The 19,082-nt window shown below is 37.5% G+C and overlaps 1 protein-coding gene across 1 annotated transcript in view; it reads left to right on the top strand.

The window, feature by feature from the left end:
• The window catches only part of LOC150091218 (protein RD3-like), a 35,227-nt gene extending 17,276 nt beyond the window's left edge, over positions 1 to 17,951 (top strand). Inside the window, exons 3-4 of the mRNA XM_090382865.1 lie at positions 10,535 to 10,693; positions 17,529 to 17,951. Coding sequence (XP_090238991.1) covers positions 10,535 to 10,693; positions 17,529 to 17,819 — 450 coding nt within the window. The 3' untranslated portion in view covers positions 17,820 to 17,951. The remainder of the gene's footprint in view (positions 1 to 10,534; positions 10,694 to 17,528) is intronic.
• Positions 17,952 to 19,082: the final 1,131 nt, after the last annotated feature.

Here is a 19,082-nt window from a genome sequence, read left to right as displayed (position 1 = left end):
CTGGTGGGGCACCAGGAGACACGTTCAATGGTTGATGCCTCAAGTAGAGAAGATGTTCCCAGATGATCAGTGGGGCATACCCATGCCCCACTGATCGTCTGGGAACGTCTTCTCTATCGGCCCCATTCTTCTGCCTTTACTCCCCCACTCTGTCTGCACACAAGCGAACGCCCCACACATCAAATCTAATCTCGTCCAAATTTACAGTTCTGCCCAATCTCGACCTATTCATTTCAAGCGACACCCCAATGCAATCGATCATTTTTTTTTTAGGTCCTAGCCGCTGAAATCTCAGGAAAGTAGGCGACAGGACCTGCCAGAGTACTTACTTTAAATATTGGTGTACCTGGTCTGCCTCCACGGGGCGAAGTGCGGGCAACGTTGAGCCACAGTAGGGGTCCAGAGCTAAATGGCCAGAGGAACAACGGTACATGACATTACACATTTACAATATCCACGCACTTTTTAAATCTCTGGCCTTCCCAGTGAACTGGTTCACCTGCAATGAAAGCAACGCGGAGACAGGAGAAACCCCTGGTGCCGTTTGACATCAACATACTTTACTTTACATATGTATTTTGTCTGTAATTGCATGTGTTCTCCGGCCGATTTGCCTGTTTTGCTGGACGAAAAAAAACCCAATTTCTTGGGTTGGGGGAAACCTTGCTAGCTACGCCTGAGACAAACTAACTCAGCCACAGAGTGAAAAAAGCCCATTAAAGTTCCTCGCGTCATCGAGATGATCGAACCCGGGTCTTTTCCATCCGGTGTGGGGAGAACGGTGACCCCACATATCACTATTTTTTTTTTTTTTTTTTTTTTATGAAAATCCCAAACACGAAAGGTATCAAAACCTATAGTACTTAGTACCATGCATGGGTTGAAGGAGAAGTATGGGGAGAGGGGGATGCCGGAAACTTTGCTCTAGAGACTAAACATGGGTTTCACCACTTCAGGCCTCCAATAAGCAAAGTGGTCGCGCAGACTTCTCACGAGGTATACTAGCTTTTTAGGTATGTGGTGATGGTACACACGAACCATCACCACATACTGAACACACGAAACATTGGGAATTTAGTAAGGGTACACAAATAAAATAAAACATCTTTGACGGTACCAAACACTTTAGCAGTTCTAGAGGGGATTTATACCTTAAGGCTGCTGGACACTGTGCAAAGGGAGTGACCATAACGACTACACTGAATTGCTCGGAAGGAAAAAGATTTTGCTATTATAAATGTGGTTATAATAGTCTTAGGTTGTTTTGACGTTAAAATTACTGGCGTTATTCCAAAAATTTTGTAACGAAAAACCGTTATGCGAAAAGCGTTACGAAAATTTATTCCAGTTTAATTTATCTTCTACTGGACCAAATTAAATGAAATTTTGCACGGAGCTTCATCTTAGCTCTATACTAGAGGAAAAACTTTCAAACATCTGAAAATTGCAGTAGTTTTTACAGGATAGTGGAAAATATGAACATGTGATCAAGGAAATTTTCTCACTTAATAAACGGGATAATGTGGACGTATAGCATATCGTCGGAAAGCTAAGGAATTTAGAAACAGAAACATTAAGGTTCTAAGATACAAAAAACTTTCGGAAACTGGGAAATGCGCTAATTCGAAAACGCATCTGGTTTCAAGTCACCCGGTGTTTTCAGATTGAATGTAATTTTTTTCTTTACAATTAAACTCTGAGGCTGGAAAAGAGTTCTGCACATTTATGAAAATATTCTTCAACTTGGACATGTCATCAGATCTTTTGATAAATACTACACGTAATGGAACAACTATATGTATATCCTACTTTAGTCATCACAGACCAATACTTTCAGTAACCGATATGTAATTATTATTAATAAAATAAAATAAAATAAAAAAATATTGTTATATTATTATCCATGAATTTTTATTAATATCTGAAAATTACAACGTTTTTAACGCCTGCCAATGACTTTTAAATGTTAAACACGTTAAATATGCTGGCGGCAGGACGCATTATGTACCTGGTACAGAATTTTATAGGCGCATTATAGCCAAAGTACCTTATGCGCCATCAAACCCCCATAACAACAACAACAACAACAACAGAATTTTATTTTTTAAATTCTTTTCACTGAGACCACCTGATGATGTTATTAAAAGCAAATTCTAAACGGTAAGTAATCAGGCAAGTAATCATAGAATCCAATAATCTTTATATACCAGCTAAGAGATTTATTCAAGATTTATGGCTAAGTGGATGCAAGATGAACTGATGAGACTAGTGCCAGAGAAGAAAAATGCATGTAATGATTATACAGTATATTACCAGGGGACACAAAAACCGACAGTACGTATAAACTAGTTTATAATCAAGATAAAGAATTGCATAAAAAAGTTGCAAAGGATTCTTTGCATATGTTTACATTAGAAAAAACAGGAATGAACCACATTGGTTCAATAGATACGAGTAGCGTAACTGTTCATGATTGCTGACAAACTCCTCTTCTGGTTGCTGACAAACTGAATAAATATTTTCCATTATATTGACATGTTTGGAAGTTTTAGCGATCGGAATACCAGAAGTGTAAGTTATAAAAAGGATTTTGTGATAACTGAAAGGAAAGTGGAAGACAAATTGTTGAAGCTAAAAGTAAATAAGGTACCTGGGGCTGATGAAATCTATCCAATTATGTTAAAAGAAGCAATGAAAGAGTAAGTAAACCTTTAGTAGTCAGAATTAATAAATAAAGATTAAGGTTGCCAGGTGTATAGTTGAGGCCGACTAAGTCGGACATGGAGTGAAAAATAATAAATAAATAAAAAAAATAAACTAAACTAAACTATTTATTGGGGTCACCGGAAAGTTATTTCATCTACGCGTGTGTATTGTGTCTGTAAATTTCTTGTGTTCTCTGGTCGATTTGCTGAACGAAAAATGTCTGATTCCGGGGAAAAAATACCCACAGGGGCTCACATCTGGTGAGTATGGGCTTGCCACACCCAGGGTCCTTAGCTATCATCATTTTTCATTTGGTGATTCTCTCTCTCTCTCTCTCACACACACAGGGTAACTAAGAATTTTTTTTTTTTTTCTTGCTACTACTACGACATAGCAACAAAGAAACTGGATGAAAAAAAAAATAATTTTGACATTATATACTTAGATTTCAGCAAACTTTTTGATACAGTCCACGTGAAAGAGTACTTACAAGTTGGAGCAGTGTGGCATTAGGGAAAATTACTGCTATGGATGAAGGAATAGTTGAGTGGCAGAGCGGAGTAAGTGGCTATTAATGGGCACTACTCTTCTTGGATTAATGTCATTGGTGGAGTTCCTCATGATGGACTATTTATTCTTTTTTATTCTTTTTAATATTTATTAGCGATGCTGATGAAGCCATATCAAATTGTATGTCAAAGTTTGCAAGCGACAGGAAGGTTTGCAGGGTGGTTAATTAGAGAAACTGAGGTATAATGCTGCAACAAGAGCTAGGAAAATTAGCCAGAAGGGTTGAGAAGTAGCCATTGAGGTTTAACATAAAAAAAAAAAAAAAAAAAACGTTAAATTTTGATTCAAATCGAGATATGGTAAGCAAGGTCTGGCGTAGCCTAGTGGTCAGGGTCAGGAACGCGAGTGCAGTAGCACACGCTCTTTGAGTGAACTGGGGTTCAAGTCCGAGACTGCTAAATACGATTAACATTTGTATTGATTGATTTATTGTAAATTCCACTGACCTGGTGGTCGCGCTGGAGTATAAACAAGAAATATTTAACTGCATATTGAGTGGTACTGCACTGAAGGTAGTGGAGAAAGAGAAAGAAACCTGAGAGTAATTGTATTCAACGTGCAATTCTCTAAGCAGTAGACAGGCAGCTAAGACAGCTCAAGAGGTTCGATCAATGATGTATACAAATTTTGCCAGAAGGGACAATGAGATGATTATCCCGTTGTATAAGGCAATGGTTAAGTACTACATACTTAACTTGTTTGGAAGTCTCATTATAGGAAGAATGTTGATCTGTTGGAACAGGTGCAGATAAGAGCAACAAGATTAGTCCGGAACATAAAAGGGTACCAAGAAAGATTTACAGTGCCTGCAAAATAGGCTGCTACAAGGATACCTGGTTGGTTGTTGTAGGGTTTTAGGCACATCTGCAACTTCGGCATATTGTGCCGTTTATAATATGTCTGTAAATTGCGTGTGTTCTCTGGTCGATTTGCTGTTTTCTGCAAATCGACAAAAAACGAGTTTTCGGGAGAAAAAAGCCATGCTACACTCTCCTGAGACCGTCTAATTCATCCACGTTATGCAAAAGACTCACGAAAATTTCTCGTGTCATTGATAGGATTCGAACTCAGATCTTTTCCACTTGGTGTGGGATCCACAGTAATTACACCAACTATGCTGCTTACGAGGGCGAAGACAACTGACTGTAGTGTTTAACGCGTTAAATGGATTAAGTAAATTAAATGCAAGTGGCATCCTAATTGTTGTTGGACGACACTCACACGGGGGCATAATTTTAAATTGAAAACAATGGTTGTAGGATAGATGTGTGGAGGCTTTGCTCTCAGCCGGAAAGTGATTGTCAGAACCAATCTGGTGTTCTGAAAGTGGGTAGTTTGGATAAATTTAAGACAGTATTAGAAAAATTATAATTATTAAAAGGCATGTACATATGAGGTGGCTTATTTAATTTAATTTATTTTATTTTTTGGCTGATGCCATATAAGCTTATATAAAACACTACTACTAAAGTTTTATATCCCAAAAGTAAAAACTTTAAAAAAATAAATAAAGGTTAGGGTTGCCAGGAGTTTGGTTTTAACCCGGACAGTGCGGTATTTGAGCTTATTAACAGGTAAACAAATTGAGCAAATACTGGACATGTAAATGTCCAGTACAGTATTTGCTCAATAAAACAAATAAAAACTAGAAGAGATGATACAGTAAAAGCTCTTTAGAGCCACCCTCTTTTTAACATCCCAACACGTTACAACGTCCTATGTGGTTGGTTCCGGCCAATCTCTCGTTAACCTAATGCTATTTTACATTCAATATAACGACCTCGAAAATGAAAGAATTTTTCGAACTCAGATCTAAAAATCTACCTCTTAATCTGAATTTTTACTTTTTTATTACAATATTCGCGTTTAAAAATGACAGAACGCTTCAAATATATTGAAGTACATAATTGCAGCCTGACCATTAGAAATCATTTGTTAAGATTTCCCAAGCTCTTTTCTCGCAGTGCTATAATGAAATGACATCGGCTAGACCAGAGGTTCCCAAACTTTCTCGGTTCATGGCGCACTTAGTGTCCCAGTAATTTTTTCACGGTACCCCTGGGCCAGAAAGAAATACCCAACACAGTGGTTTTCGACCTTTTTAATATATACCTATATAATAATTTTATTCTTTATATAGAGGTACTAAATAAAGATCAATTACAGATCATCACAAAATTAAAAAGATGCTGTACAATGGATACCGTACACCTTTTTATAATGAAATAAATATACAAATTAAAAAATAAATAAATAATAATAACTTTAAATAATTTAAACCCAAATTACACGGCACCCCGGTTAAAAACCACTGGGCTAGACTGTAAATCATCTTTGAGTTATGTGCATCCAGCATAAGATCAACCGAACATAATATAATACTGTCAAAATTTTCGATATTCCTAGTCAAATACAGCTGTATGAAAGTTGCTATCTCACTGTGTCGAAATGCATCATGTCAGCTTAAAGGCTGAGGTTGGTATAATTTTTACCACCCTCAGCTTTGATCCCCTGTACATTAATTCAAAAACACAAGTTAGTTTATGTACTCAGTGCATTAATTTGTCTCAGTATCCTTCGATTTTGACAAGCATGAACTGAGAGAGAGAGTATTTTAAAGAGTGAGCAAAGAGTTTTAAAAAACAAATGAACGTTTAAATAGATGAGGTTCACACTAAAGAAAGAATCCTATTTCACTTTCGAAGTCTTTGCGTGGCTTAAAAGCGGCTGATCACGTCTAGAACTTGATTACAGTCTTTCTCTTTCTCCTCCTGTTTTCCTAGTTTTATTTAAGACATTATTGCAAGCCTCACGAGATCTGCAGTTGATGGAAACTAATAGAGCAAATCATAGTGTTGCTATGGCAACCACCATTTTTATCACGCACCTACTCGTTAAGTCCCAAGAAGTCTTTAATGTCTGAACTGAAACAGAAGAGATCGTTTCTAGAAGTTATAGGGACATGTTACAAGTGCACACAAAGCAACGATGAAGGCAGTGAAAGCTGAAAGGTGTTAAAACTAGAATTTAAAAAGATGGCTTGAACAAACTACAATAGAAAAAATAATTGAAATTTAATGATATTGTCTTATTCGATGGTCGCAAAATTGTTGGCACAGATGGATCACACTAAATAATCAAACGTATATGGTAGACTGCACTGGATGGATGGAAATGGGAACATGCTTAATGGTTATTAATCTAATTGCTAAATTAAGAAAATTTAATACAAGAAATAGTGTGCTAAGCTTTAATTCAGAGCTTCCACAAGTGGGTATCGCGTCGTGTTCCAAAGCGTGTCGCCAAATTTTGATATTACATCAGCATCGTTTTCACTCTGATTTCCTTTCATTGCGTATACTATTATTGATTGATACACTAAATATTTACACATTTACCAGCTTCATTCTCGGTTCTTCCTCTTTGAAAGGTAATAACCGAAGTAAGGTAAGCAGCAGCCATTATCAATACACTGCAGGATGGAAGCCTCCTCGACAATTGGTGTTGAGGGAAATGGACCATAATCTGCCACGCTGGTCCAGTGCGGGTTGGCAGATCGAACGTATTTAACAGTAAGGGCTTGAACCCCGGTTTACTCAAAGTGTGTGTGCTACTGCATTCCCGCTCTTGACCATTCGGATGACTGAAGTAGTCCGTTTCAAATTTAAGCATGCGTTTACACCGTTTCAGACTAAATTGACACCAAAGAAAAGCCTGTCTTAAGCAATTTACACCTCTTTTATATATTACTCCGAAATACATAACGCGGTTTAAGGTATTAATAGCATTTAATGTTATATAAATTTGTATCTATACATTTTTGTGAAAGATATGGCACAATAAATATTATTTATATCCATATAAATGTAATAACGCAATTTTTATACAGTATAACATTTTTAACGTCATTCTTTAAACAGAATGCAGTTTTTAAACATGCATTGACAAAGTATCAGATTCACTGTCAACATCACATCTGAAAAGTCTGTTTCGCATAACGCGAGAAATCGTTTGAAGAGTATGTGTTAGGTAAAATATTGTAAAATAAAATAAATAATTAATTTCCGTTTACTCAATTTATGAAGTTATATCCTTCGAGAAGAAATGTCCAAGGAGAGCATCGCTTTCGTTCTTAAGAAAAACCGCTACATTAACAGCCGTTTCAGGAAATCTGTTCTTCGGATTAAAGCCGAAATGATCATTTCATTGTACTATCACTGTTTTCAGTAGTAACATCAACGTTCATTATATTTTAATACTACGTTCAAACTAACAGCTTATTATCTCTATACATTAAAAAAGTTTTCCTCCTAGTGATATTTATTCGAGCTATTGGGAGAATAGGGCGGGACAATTAGGTCACTACAAATGCTCAGGTAAATAATTACATTGTTGTCTTCCATTGAAAGACAACTGCTTCCACAATAATAATGTTCCATTGTAAATCATAATTGTTAATAACAATTATTATTTACAATGGAACATCATTTGATGTTCCATTGTAATGTCAGCTGATGAAGAAACCCGATATGGTTTGTATATTTGTAAATATTTTAGTTTTGCTCTTTCGGAATCAACAATATTCCTCATGCATTATGAAACCCAAAAGACCTTTTTCTAAGTGAAATCCGACATATCTCTATTTTACGCAGAAAAGCGCAGGGGGGTGGGGTTGGCGATCAAAGCAAAGCACTAGTTTATTATTATTATTATTACTTTTTAAATTCGTACCGATCAAAAATTACAAGTGACAATTTAATATTAATATTTCTTTTTTTTTTAAATAAAGTAGGGTCTCAGTGTTCAGCACTGGGTCCATTACTGCTTTCAGTATTTATTACCGATATTGATGAAGGCATATCAAGTTTAATGTTGAAGTTTTCTGATGATGCAAAGGTTGTCAGGGTAGTTAACAACAGAAATCAGAGCTACTACTACAACAAGGCCTGGATAAATTAGGCAGATGAGCTGAGAAGTAGCTATTGAGGTTTAACATTGATAAATATGTGTTCCTGCACTTCCGTAGCAGTAATCCCAGAATAACATTGATATGTTACTCTGGGATTACTGAATTCCAGAATAACATATATATTACTGATATATGACCAATCCACAAATTCCAGTCAATATCTGGGAAATTAAAATCCCCCATTATAAGACACTCTGATTTCCTGACCCACTGTATTTCTCTGTACAGCTGTTATTATACTCATCAGAATCATTGGGCCTATAACACACTGATCGTTTAATATGATGTAGGCCCATCTTTAGAGTAAGGGAGAGTAGCGATCCATCGTGAAACGCTTTAGCTTTGTTGCTTGCAGCACGCAACAATAATTTGTGTCTATTCGTTCTTCAGTGCACTCGAGAGTCCAGCAGTAGAAGGGGCGATAATGGCTGTGCTCTGTTCCAACGTTCCACTTCATCTCAAAGGTGTTTCATCGGATTCAGGTCGGCTTGGGGCTAGCGAGGAAGTTGCTGGAGTTTTCCTCAAATAGTTGTGTATTATTATTATTATTATTATTATTATTATTATTATTATTGTTTTGATGTGAAAACATCTTTGGCGGCACCTACTAAATTTTCAGACTGAAGTAAAACCGATTGGTTACGGAAATGACGCTAACTCAGTCACTAATGTGATTCGGTGAAGTAAGTAGTGGGCGTGAGCATAAAACGTTACATCGTTCGTGACTTCGGTTCTGGCTGTTCGATTTTAAAAATGTAAACGGTTTTGATTTTCGTCCAAGATGTTTTCACATTAAAAAAAATCTTTCGTGCGTACAGGGTACACACGCGGTTTTTTTTTTTTTTAACACTGCCGGCTCACGCAGGATTTATAGCTCTCGAACATGGTTGGCTCATTTCCATAGAATTGCCAGAGTCTGAGCACCACAGCACAGAATTGTAGATGTCAGTACGAGACTCGTCATTTTTCATTTTTGGCACTGTAACCAACGGTCCAAGTATGAACCAGCCCCACAGCATTGCCTCTGCCTCCACCAAAACGTCAATGTGAATATAATACGCTGCAGTTGTTGACGTTCCCCACTCATTCTCTATACTGACACTTGACTGTCTGATCTAAAGACCATGTAACCCAACTTAAGGCTCCATAGAACCTCTTTAAACTGTTCCATGGTCGAAGAATGATGGCTAGCTACCACTGCAAAGGACGTCTGGCGTTCGCTGCTGTAATGTGGAGATGTGAGCAGCAGCTCTGCCATGAAACCTGTGCCGTGAACCTGCCTAAGTACGCACTTACGGATGGCGATCCGAAATTTAGAAATCCAAAGTAACGTTTTCCAAAGAAATCGGGTTCACTTTCACTATTTCGTTCAGAGATCGGCAATTCTTATCCATCACGTATCTGTCAGTTTTTTTTTTGGCGTACTCCATCGTCTACCTACACCTATATCTTACCTATTTTACATACATTTTACATACATTCTACACCTATTTTACCATATTTTCACTTCAATTACTGCATTGTGCATTCTGCCGTTATATTAATTCTGATGTGAGCCCCTGGCCTTTGGCCGTGACAGGACGGTTGCCACTTTACTTATTTAGCTACATTGTATTCATCTAGTTGATGAATACATAGAATGGTCATTATTAATGGTAGTATACCATTCCCCCTCCCCCCCAAAACTACCCACATTACTTGATTACTCACCTTAATAATTTGTCTAATCTTTTCTTGAAAGTTATTTAAATTACTCACTTCCACAACACCAGTTGTGGAATCCGTTGGGAGCGTTGTCAGAATACTTTTGGTAGGGTACTGTATAGTGCTTATCACCTTATTACAAATATATTGCTTGTATTAACATCTGTTTGCATGGACTGTTTTGCTAAGTCTGGTAACCAAATAACCAAAATTTGACCTGTATAACTAATTATTAAAGAAATCAAAAAATATATGAGTGAAACCGAAAAGTTTCACATATAATTCTTTAATGATTGACAACTGCCAATAGAGAAATTCTGGACCATATGTTACAATGGAGGGAACACTACATTCTAACATATGTCAGAATGGAGGGAACACTGAACGATAAGTTTAAATAACTTTAAATATGACCTTCTGAATATCGCATCCCATAAGGAATCACTAGACAAGTTTTATATTTGAAAAGCACCTTAAGTAATTAGTAATTAATTATATTATTTGCTTATCCTTTGATGAACAAAGATATTTTGTTCCATTTAAAGTTAGTAATATTTCTTAACAAATTGTATTTATATATTATAGGTGGAGAATTTACTACTTCAGAGGGTCGAAGACGAAAGAGCGAAGAGAAAAGACATTACTGGTGGGGTTGATTACAGCTGGCTGGCTACCGATCCAGTGCCAAAACCGTATCATATTCCTCCAATGGAACGCCTAGAACTGGAAACTCTCTGTAGTAAGGTAAAAAAAAAAAAAAAAATTAAAAAGCAATAATTATTAGAAATATTGGCGATGCCAATATTGCAAACTTGCAAAATATTAAAAACCTCTTCCAGAAGTTTTTAATATACAAGCGTAGGTGTCATCCTCTTCAGTTGTGTAGTTTCCACACGGCTGACTCATTCAAGTAGGTTAGAAACGTCTGGATTTCTGTAACGTTCAGGACACAATAAAGCATTTTTATTATTTAGGCTTACTCATAAACACATTTTGTAGAAATATTTTTCTTTTATTTTTATGCAGAGGAAGAATTTTATTTATTATAATGAAATATGACTCCCAAGCGTAACACTTATATCTGCATAAATAAGTGTCATAAATTTTGTCTGTAGAAGTAAGTGTTCAAGGGGGCTGAAAAACCCAACCTAAAGTAAGGGGTTAAAACCGTACAACCTCAGCCTGAGATCGGCTAACTACAACCTCGACGGAAGAGGCCTAGTTGCCGAGTGACTTCGTTGACGACTGGAATAGTCGTCAACGGGAATCGAACCCAGACCTCTTCAAGTGGTGAACCACTACGTTAGGGAAGACTGCAAGGAAAGACTAGCCATGTGGTGTATTCTACATGGGGGGGGGGGGAATTTGGTTCTAAAGGAAATTTCTGAAAAATACTGAAGAATAAATATGACAGCTTTTTGATGGTAGTCCATTTCCGTGTGTCTCATACATGTTTTATTTTGTTGTCACCATGCTTTACTCTTTTTAAAAATTTTAATATAAAATATACATATACAGGTTTGTGTATATGACCTATCCCAAACAAATAAAAATTGTAAAAAAAAAAGAAAATTTTTACAAAGCAAATGACGTAAGGAAGCTTATACAGCATTAGTTAAAAAAAAAAAAAAAAAAAAAACCTACCAACATCACTATCCATACTCTCTGTGCGTGTGTGTCAACGAGAAAAAATAAGAATGCCAACAGTACTTACTTTACTTAATCTATTTAAAGCTTTAAACATTTCAATCAAACCCAAATCTCTTCGTAGATACTGTACTTAGTTTTCAGGCGCTGCAATTTGCAGAACTGAACTCCTTCTTGGTAAGAGTACTATTTTTTGTCTCTGACTAATTTTCTCTCCTCTGCACCCGTTCTAGCAGATCCACATTCTTTCTAAAAAGAGGCTTCAGCCCTGTATGCAGTACTCAAGATGCTGCCTAACTTATACAAACAGATTATCATTTCTTTACCCCTGCTGAAAAAATTCCTAAATGTAATTTTCAGAACTCCATGAGCTGTCCTAGCAGCCTGTCTGTACTGCCTAGAGAATTTCATGTCAGATTATACAATTATCCTTTGGTGTTTTTTCGTTCTCCACTACCCTGAGAATGGTACCACACAGTTGGCATGTTTTTCTGTAATTACTGCTTTCCATATGCAGTACCTTGCATTTATCAATGTTAAACTTCAATTGCAAATTCGTACCGCATTAGCTTAATTTCTCTAGGTCTTGTTGCAGTAGCATGCTTTGATTTCTGTCATTAACCTCACTGCCAACTTTTGTATCTACATTAAGCTTAATATGCTTTCATCAGTATCGTTAAATATTGAAAACAGTAAGAGTACACTAACTCTTGAGGCACTCCATTAATAGCATTCGCCCAAGAGTAACAGTGTCCATTAATAATCACTCTCTGTCTTCTGCCCCTCAACCAACCTTTCCCGTTCTCTTAATGCTATACTACATCAATTTTTACAGCAATCATTCATGCCTCAAAATTTTTACTACAATTTAAGTCGTTTTTTTTTTGCATCCAGTTCCTTCGTTACTGTATCAAATTGGTCAGACAAGATTTCCCTTTGACGAATCCATGCTGTGTTGGCATATAACTGCATTTCTGTCAAGATGATCGTTGATTTCTTCTTTAATAACCTATTCTATTATTTTTCCCTAAACAGAAATACAGATATGTAATTCAGAGCCGTGCCGAGGGCGAGGCGAACTAGGCTCTTGCCTCAGGTTAAAAGCTGAAAGGGGCGCCAAAAGACCGATTAAATAATTGGCGTTTTCGATTTTATGTTTTCATTATTCCATTCCGTTTATCATCTTGCTTTTGCAAGACGAAAATCTTTGTCGCGCCACTGTACGGATACCGAGCACTATGGGCCAGCACTACTGGGGTGCAACCATGGTTGTCGCCCCACTGGTTGTCATTTTTATAACTTCATTTTAATTTTTTTATTAAAACGTGTACCAGAAATGTATTTTAAATAAGTCATATTTTTTTTAATTAAATTTTTTTAAAAATATTTTAGGGGAGGGCGCAATTTTTCATTCTTGCCTCAGGTACTAAAATGGCTCGGCACGGCCCTGTTGTAATTACTCACTTCGTCCTTTGATTTCCTCCTTTGTGAACAGGAGAGACATTTACACATCTTCAAACTATAGAGACCTCCCTTAAATCCATGTATGCTCTCATACCCGAGGCAGAGCATACTGCTACCGCCACCTGTGAACGCACCCGGTAGCATACTGCTACTGGGTGCGTTCACAGGTGGCGGATATTGGAACGACCTTCAGATATGGAGGTCAGCTGTGAATAACCAATAAGCAGCTGCAGACCAAACCTGGGCTCAGCTGGCTCCGGCTGTCAGTACTCAGCAGAGCTCCTGTATAGGGTTACAGGCTCCCTTGCTCAGGATAACGAGCGATGGCCAATGGCGGAATCCACAATTAGTAAACTGAGGAAGAAGGCAGATGAGCTACGACCGCAGAAGACAACGGTTGTTTCAAGCGGAGGAACTTCTGGGAAGAGAGATGGTGTTTTCGGTAAACACACCCGGCAGAAGGCAATGGCAATGGCAAACCACTGCTGTAAAATGCCAAGAATGTCATGGTCATGCACAATTTAAGAAAGGAATGACAACAGCGTGAAGGGGCTCTCAGTGTCGTCAGATGCAGATGCCTCGGTCGATACAGATAACCATGGATTGCAAGTGGCGCTGGATCGTCAACAAGAAACTGTAAGCAGAACTAGTAGCAGCAGAAACAAAAAGAAAAACAGGCGCGCGTTGAAATTGGCTACTTGGAATGTGAGGACTCTTTTAAAATGCTGCAAACTTGATAATGTAAAACAGGAAATGGAACGATTACAAATTAACATACTCGGGTTATGTGAGATCAGGTGGAAGGAGAGCGGAGACTTCAAGACGGGCAACAAAGAATGATTTATTCAGGAGGAGATGAACACGAAAGAGGAGTTGGGGTTTTGTTGGATAGGGCAACGTCTGAGAGCGTGTTAGGTTGGTGGACTTTATCGGACAGAGCACTGCTGGTCAAACTCAAAGGAAAACCTTTTGATATGGCCATCATTCAGGTGTATGCTCCAACGGCAGAGAGTAGCGAAGCGGAACTAGAAAGGTTTTATGAGCAGCTGGAAACAGCAAGGAAGCAATGCAAATCTCAGGAAATTATATTCATAATGGGAGACTTAAATGCAATATTAGGAAGTGAGCCAGATGGAGACGTGATAGGAAGATATGGATTGGGAAACCAAAATGAAAGAGGCGAAATATACAGTGGGACCAACTGATGATGTTACCAACAGCAAATTCAAAATGGGAAGCATTCAAAGAAATTATCTTGGAAACTACTAGGCTTTACATACCAACTAAGAAATTATCTTGGAAACTACTAGGCTTTACATACCAACTAAGAAATATTGTTCAAGGTTTAGGCCTAAATGGATGTTAGATGAACTTATGAGACATATGGCAGAGAAGAAAAATGCATGGGATAAATATAAATTAATGTGTGACATGGAAGCCTATGATAGATATAAGCTGGTCTGTAACCAAGTTACAAAGGAGGTTAGGCAGGCGAAGGCAGATTATGAGAAATCCTTGGCAAGGATGCAAAGAAAAACAGAAAAGAGATCTTTCTCTATGTAAACTCTAGAAGGAAAGGATGAATCACAATGGTCCACTGGATATTGATGGTTCAACTGTTGATGATCCTGCTCAGGTGGCTAACAAACTAAACGAGTATTTTGCATCTACATTCACACATGAGGAGTTATTCAGGAAGAGGAATGCCAGAGGTGAAGTAAACTCTGACAGTGAGCTAGATGATTTAGTAATAACTGAGAGGAAAGTGGAGGAGAAATTGTTGAGGATAAACACAAAAAGGCACCCAGGGTGGATGGGATCTATCCAGTTATATTAAAGGAGGCAGCAAAGGAAGTAAGCAAACCCTTAGCCATAATTATGAGAGCTTCCTTGGACTCAGGGGAAGTACCCATGGACTGGAGATGTGGAAATGTGACCCCAATTCACAAAGGAGGATCAAAGGCTGACACAAGTAATTATAGACCTGTTAGTTTAACTTCTGTTCCCGGAAAATTAATGGAGGCACTGGTTAAAGCACTGCAGGATCATCTAGACAAGACTTCAGTTATAGCTCAGACATAGCATGGTTTTGTTAAGGGGAAGTCTTGCCTGACCAATTTGATTGGATACTATGATGCAGTCACAAAAGAACTGGATGCAGGGAATAACTTTGATATTATATACTTGGATCTTAGAAAGGCTTTTGATACTGTTGCACATGGAAGACTGCTGCACAAATTGGAGCAGTGTGACATTGGAGGCAAACTGCTGCTATGGATAAATGGGTGGTTGAGAGGGAGAAGACAGAGAGTAGTAATCAATGGACACTGCTCATTGTGGACTAATGTTATTAGTGGAGTCCCTCAGGGTTCAGTATTGGGTCCATTATTGTTTTCTGTATTTATAAATGAGATTGATGATGGTATATCAAGCTTAATGTCCAAGTTTGCAGACGATACGAAGGTTGGCAGGGTTGTCAAGGGCACTACTGACACTATGCTGCTGGAACAGGATCTGGAAAAGTTGAGCAGATGGGCTGAGAGGTGGCAAATGAAGTTTAACATTGATAAATGTAAAGTGCTACATATGGGTAACAGCAACCCCAGACAACGTATCAACTCTGTGGTACTACACTGGCACTACCTGGCAGTGGTAGAGATTGAAAGGGACCTGGGGGTGGTTGTGCAGGCAGATATGAAGTTTTCTGAGCAGTGAAGACGGGCTGCAAGAGTAGCTCATGGTGTATTGTCGATGATATATAGGAATTTTTCTAGCAGGGATAAGGAGGTGATTATTCCCTTGTATAAGGCAATGGTCAGGCCACACCTAGAGTACTATATACAGGTCTCGAGGCCTCATTTCAAGAAGGATGTAGAGATGCTGGAACGAGTACAGAGAAGGGCAACAAGATTAGTGAATGGAACAAAGGGGTGCTCTTACGAAGAAAGATTTAAATTTTGCAAATTACAGTGTCTGGAGACTAGGCACCGGCGAGGTGATCTGATAGAGGTGTATAAAGCCTTGAATGGTTTGAGCATGCTCAATGCTTATGGGATTCTTTCTCTTGCTCAGAATAATCACCTGAGAGGGCATAAATTCAAAGTGAGGAAAGACAGATGTAGGATAGACGTGAGGAAATTTGCTTTTAGCCAGCGGGTGGTTGGTTGGTTGGTTGGTGGAACAGACCTCCATCCCTTGTCGTGGAAGTTGATAGCCTAAATAAGTTTAAGGCTCAGCTGGACAGGTATTTCGAAGGAACAGAGGGGTGAAGTGGAAGTGGTTATTTTTTATTTATTTATTTTTTTTTTTTGACTGATGATGCATAAGTTTGCTTTCTTGCATCAAATGCCTCTACTAATGCTAATAAACGCCTGAAAGGGCATACAAATTAAGGAAAGACAGTTGTAGGAGAGATGTGCGGAAGTTTGCCTTTAGCCAGGGGGTCTTTGATTGTTGGAACAAACTTCCATTTGCCGTTGTAGAAGTTTATATCTTAAACAGATTCAAGGCAGAACTGGACAAACATTTGGAGCGAGTGGATGGGGGAAATGAGAAGGGTGTTTTTTTATTTATTTGGCTGATGGTGTATAAGCTTGCTTTCTTGCATTGTGCCTTTGCTAATGTTAAAACATCTCATTATAAGGCATTCTGATTTACTCGCCAAATTATATTTGCCTGTATACTTGTTCATTTTACTCTTCAGTCATTTGGCCTATAACGTACTTTTATTCTCATTTCTCTTTTCCCAGTGCTTATGTCACATCAACCTGACTCAACATTATATTTGATACTCATATGAGCATGGTGCACTACTTTAGATTGCTTTTTAATCATGAGAATAAATCTCTCCCCACATCCTGTCTAATTACCGCAATAATCCATGTATTAAATGTCTATCTCTAATTTAATTCAATATTTAGACAAATTACACTACAAGCCTATGTGCTCAGGATTTCGATGTGAGCCCTCCAGCCTTAATTCAGCTTTGATGTAAAACCAGTGGCTACCACGAAGAGTAGTATTATTGCATTGCAATAATACTACTCTTCTACTATTCCAGCGAGAGTAGTATTATTGCATTGCAATAATACTACTCTCGCTGGAATTGCTTAACTCAATAAATACAAATAAAATAATGTCTTTTCCGTACACATTGCACTCACCGTATCTCCTACGTCTGAGTAGCACTATGTTTCCGATAACTCTACATGTTCGCGTTAGATGGTTCATGTTTAATACACTATTATAAGGAGCAAAACAATATGCAGGTCAATGTTCGCTCACCAGGCCCTCACCATATTCACCATGAATATGGAGTGCGTAGGCCTAATGGATCTTGTGACACCTATTGTTTTTTATTTACTATAGTCAAGTCTAATTTAGAGCTTAGTAGTGTAAATAGCTAAATGATTGTTATTTTTGACAATTTTGAATTGAATTTACTTCCTTCCTTTTTGTGTCATTTTAGGTGAAGCCAACAGATTGTAACAAGGTAATCACACAGTTTAGACAAAGGGCTCATTCAGATGTACCACCATACGAAGTACCACGTGTTATGCGCGACATTGTCATGGAAATTGTTCAGGCACAGGCTAATAGCGATCGACTGTATCACCGGACCAACAGTTGGGCTTGGTTACGAGGATCTCCAAATAAAATTTCTCCTTATTCTTTGGCAGGAAAAAAAAGGGACTCTGAAACCGCTAATGCTGAAAGTATACCGAGTCTAAGTAGTGCTATCGAAAATTTGCCTGTGTGACGAAATACAAGAAGGCACGTCTGTATTTAGTTCTGATTTTCATTGTATTGGATAAACATTCAATTTCGCTTAGTTAATTAATACGAGGTATATAATTAAAAACTACAGTAACCAATGTAATTCTATCAAAACTACTAAAACATTCCTGTGTACGAAGGTGTATTATACAATTGTGTAATCGACTTACAGTATATTAGTAATAATATATGGTGGATCATATATTGCACTGATAATCCATGTAGCAATCCAAAAGAAATTCACTGGCTTGATGTGGTTTTAAAGTGCTTTCGCTATGGTTCCAATTCATTTTGTTTCCGTCGCCTCCAATAAGTTTTTGTTCCCTATTATGTTAATAATCTTTTAATCTATTTTATCTTTTTCTTAGTATTACACAATTTGTGTTTGAATATTGAGAACTTCGAAACGTTATTGGATTAAATTTGCAAGAGCAATATAGTCAAGAGACTATTGACAAGGTTTGTATTGTTCAACAAAAAGCATCTATTGCACCAGCATTCGGTAAAGGGCTATTCACAATTAAAAAAAAAAAAAAAAAACACAATTAAAAATACAGTGCCAGTAATGCTGAGAATGTGAATAGTAAATTAAAAACCTGAACATATTCTCAAACGACGGAAACTAAGGTTAATTTTTGTAACCAGTAAGAGAATCACGGAATGGCAAAACCATGACAAGACTTTTTAAAAACCCAGAACAGCAAAATTTGTGTCCTCCAGTGTAGAAATCCCAGTCATACGATATTTATTTTAAATAGTAATGAAAAAAAAAAAAAAAATCTCTTTATATTCGAGCCTAGTTACACAGAGTTTACCATATACCAGATAGAGACAAAAATATTACTGTATTTTGTGGTATCACGTGGATTAAAACGCACGGTGTGCGTAATTCTGTATCTTTACACTGATCACTCGGCTACATACAGACATGTCAGTTTGTTATCTTTGCTAAGTTCACTCTAATATAAATATCCTGACAAACAAATTTACGTCACTGAACTCTTATTGGTCAGTTGCCGGAAGTACCACTCTATTGTTTAGCAACTGGCCAATGCGAGCTTCACTCGAGTTCCAGCTGTAATTACGGCAGAGTTTACATGAAAAGATAGTAATAGAGGCGTGTGATGCAAGAAAGCAAGCATATGAGCTTATGTAGCATCAGTCAAAAAAAAAAAAAAAATCACACCACCACTGCCTCTAAAGGTTTGTCCAGTTCCTCCTTGAATTTATTTAAACTATCAACTTC

This window comes from Mastigoproctus giganteus, chromosome 1 (assembly GCF_048544385.1).
Source record: "Mastigoproctus giganteus isolate SK-2022 chromosome 1, ASM4854438v1, whole genome shotgun sequence".
NCBI classification, from domain to species: Eukaryota; Metazoa; Arthropoda; class Arachnida; order Uropygi; family Thelyphonidae; genus Mastigoproctus; species Mastigoproctus giganteus.
Note: the sequence above shows the minus strand (reverse complement) of the source record. Positions and strands in the feature narration are given on the sequence as shown.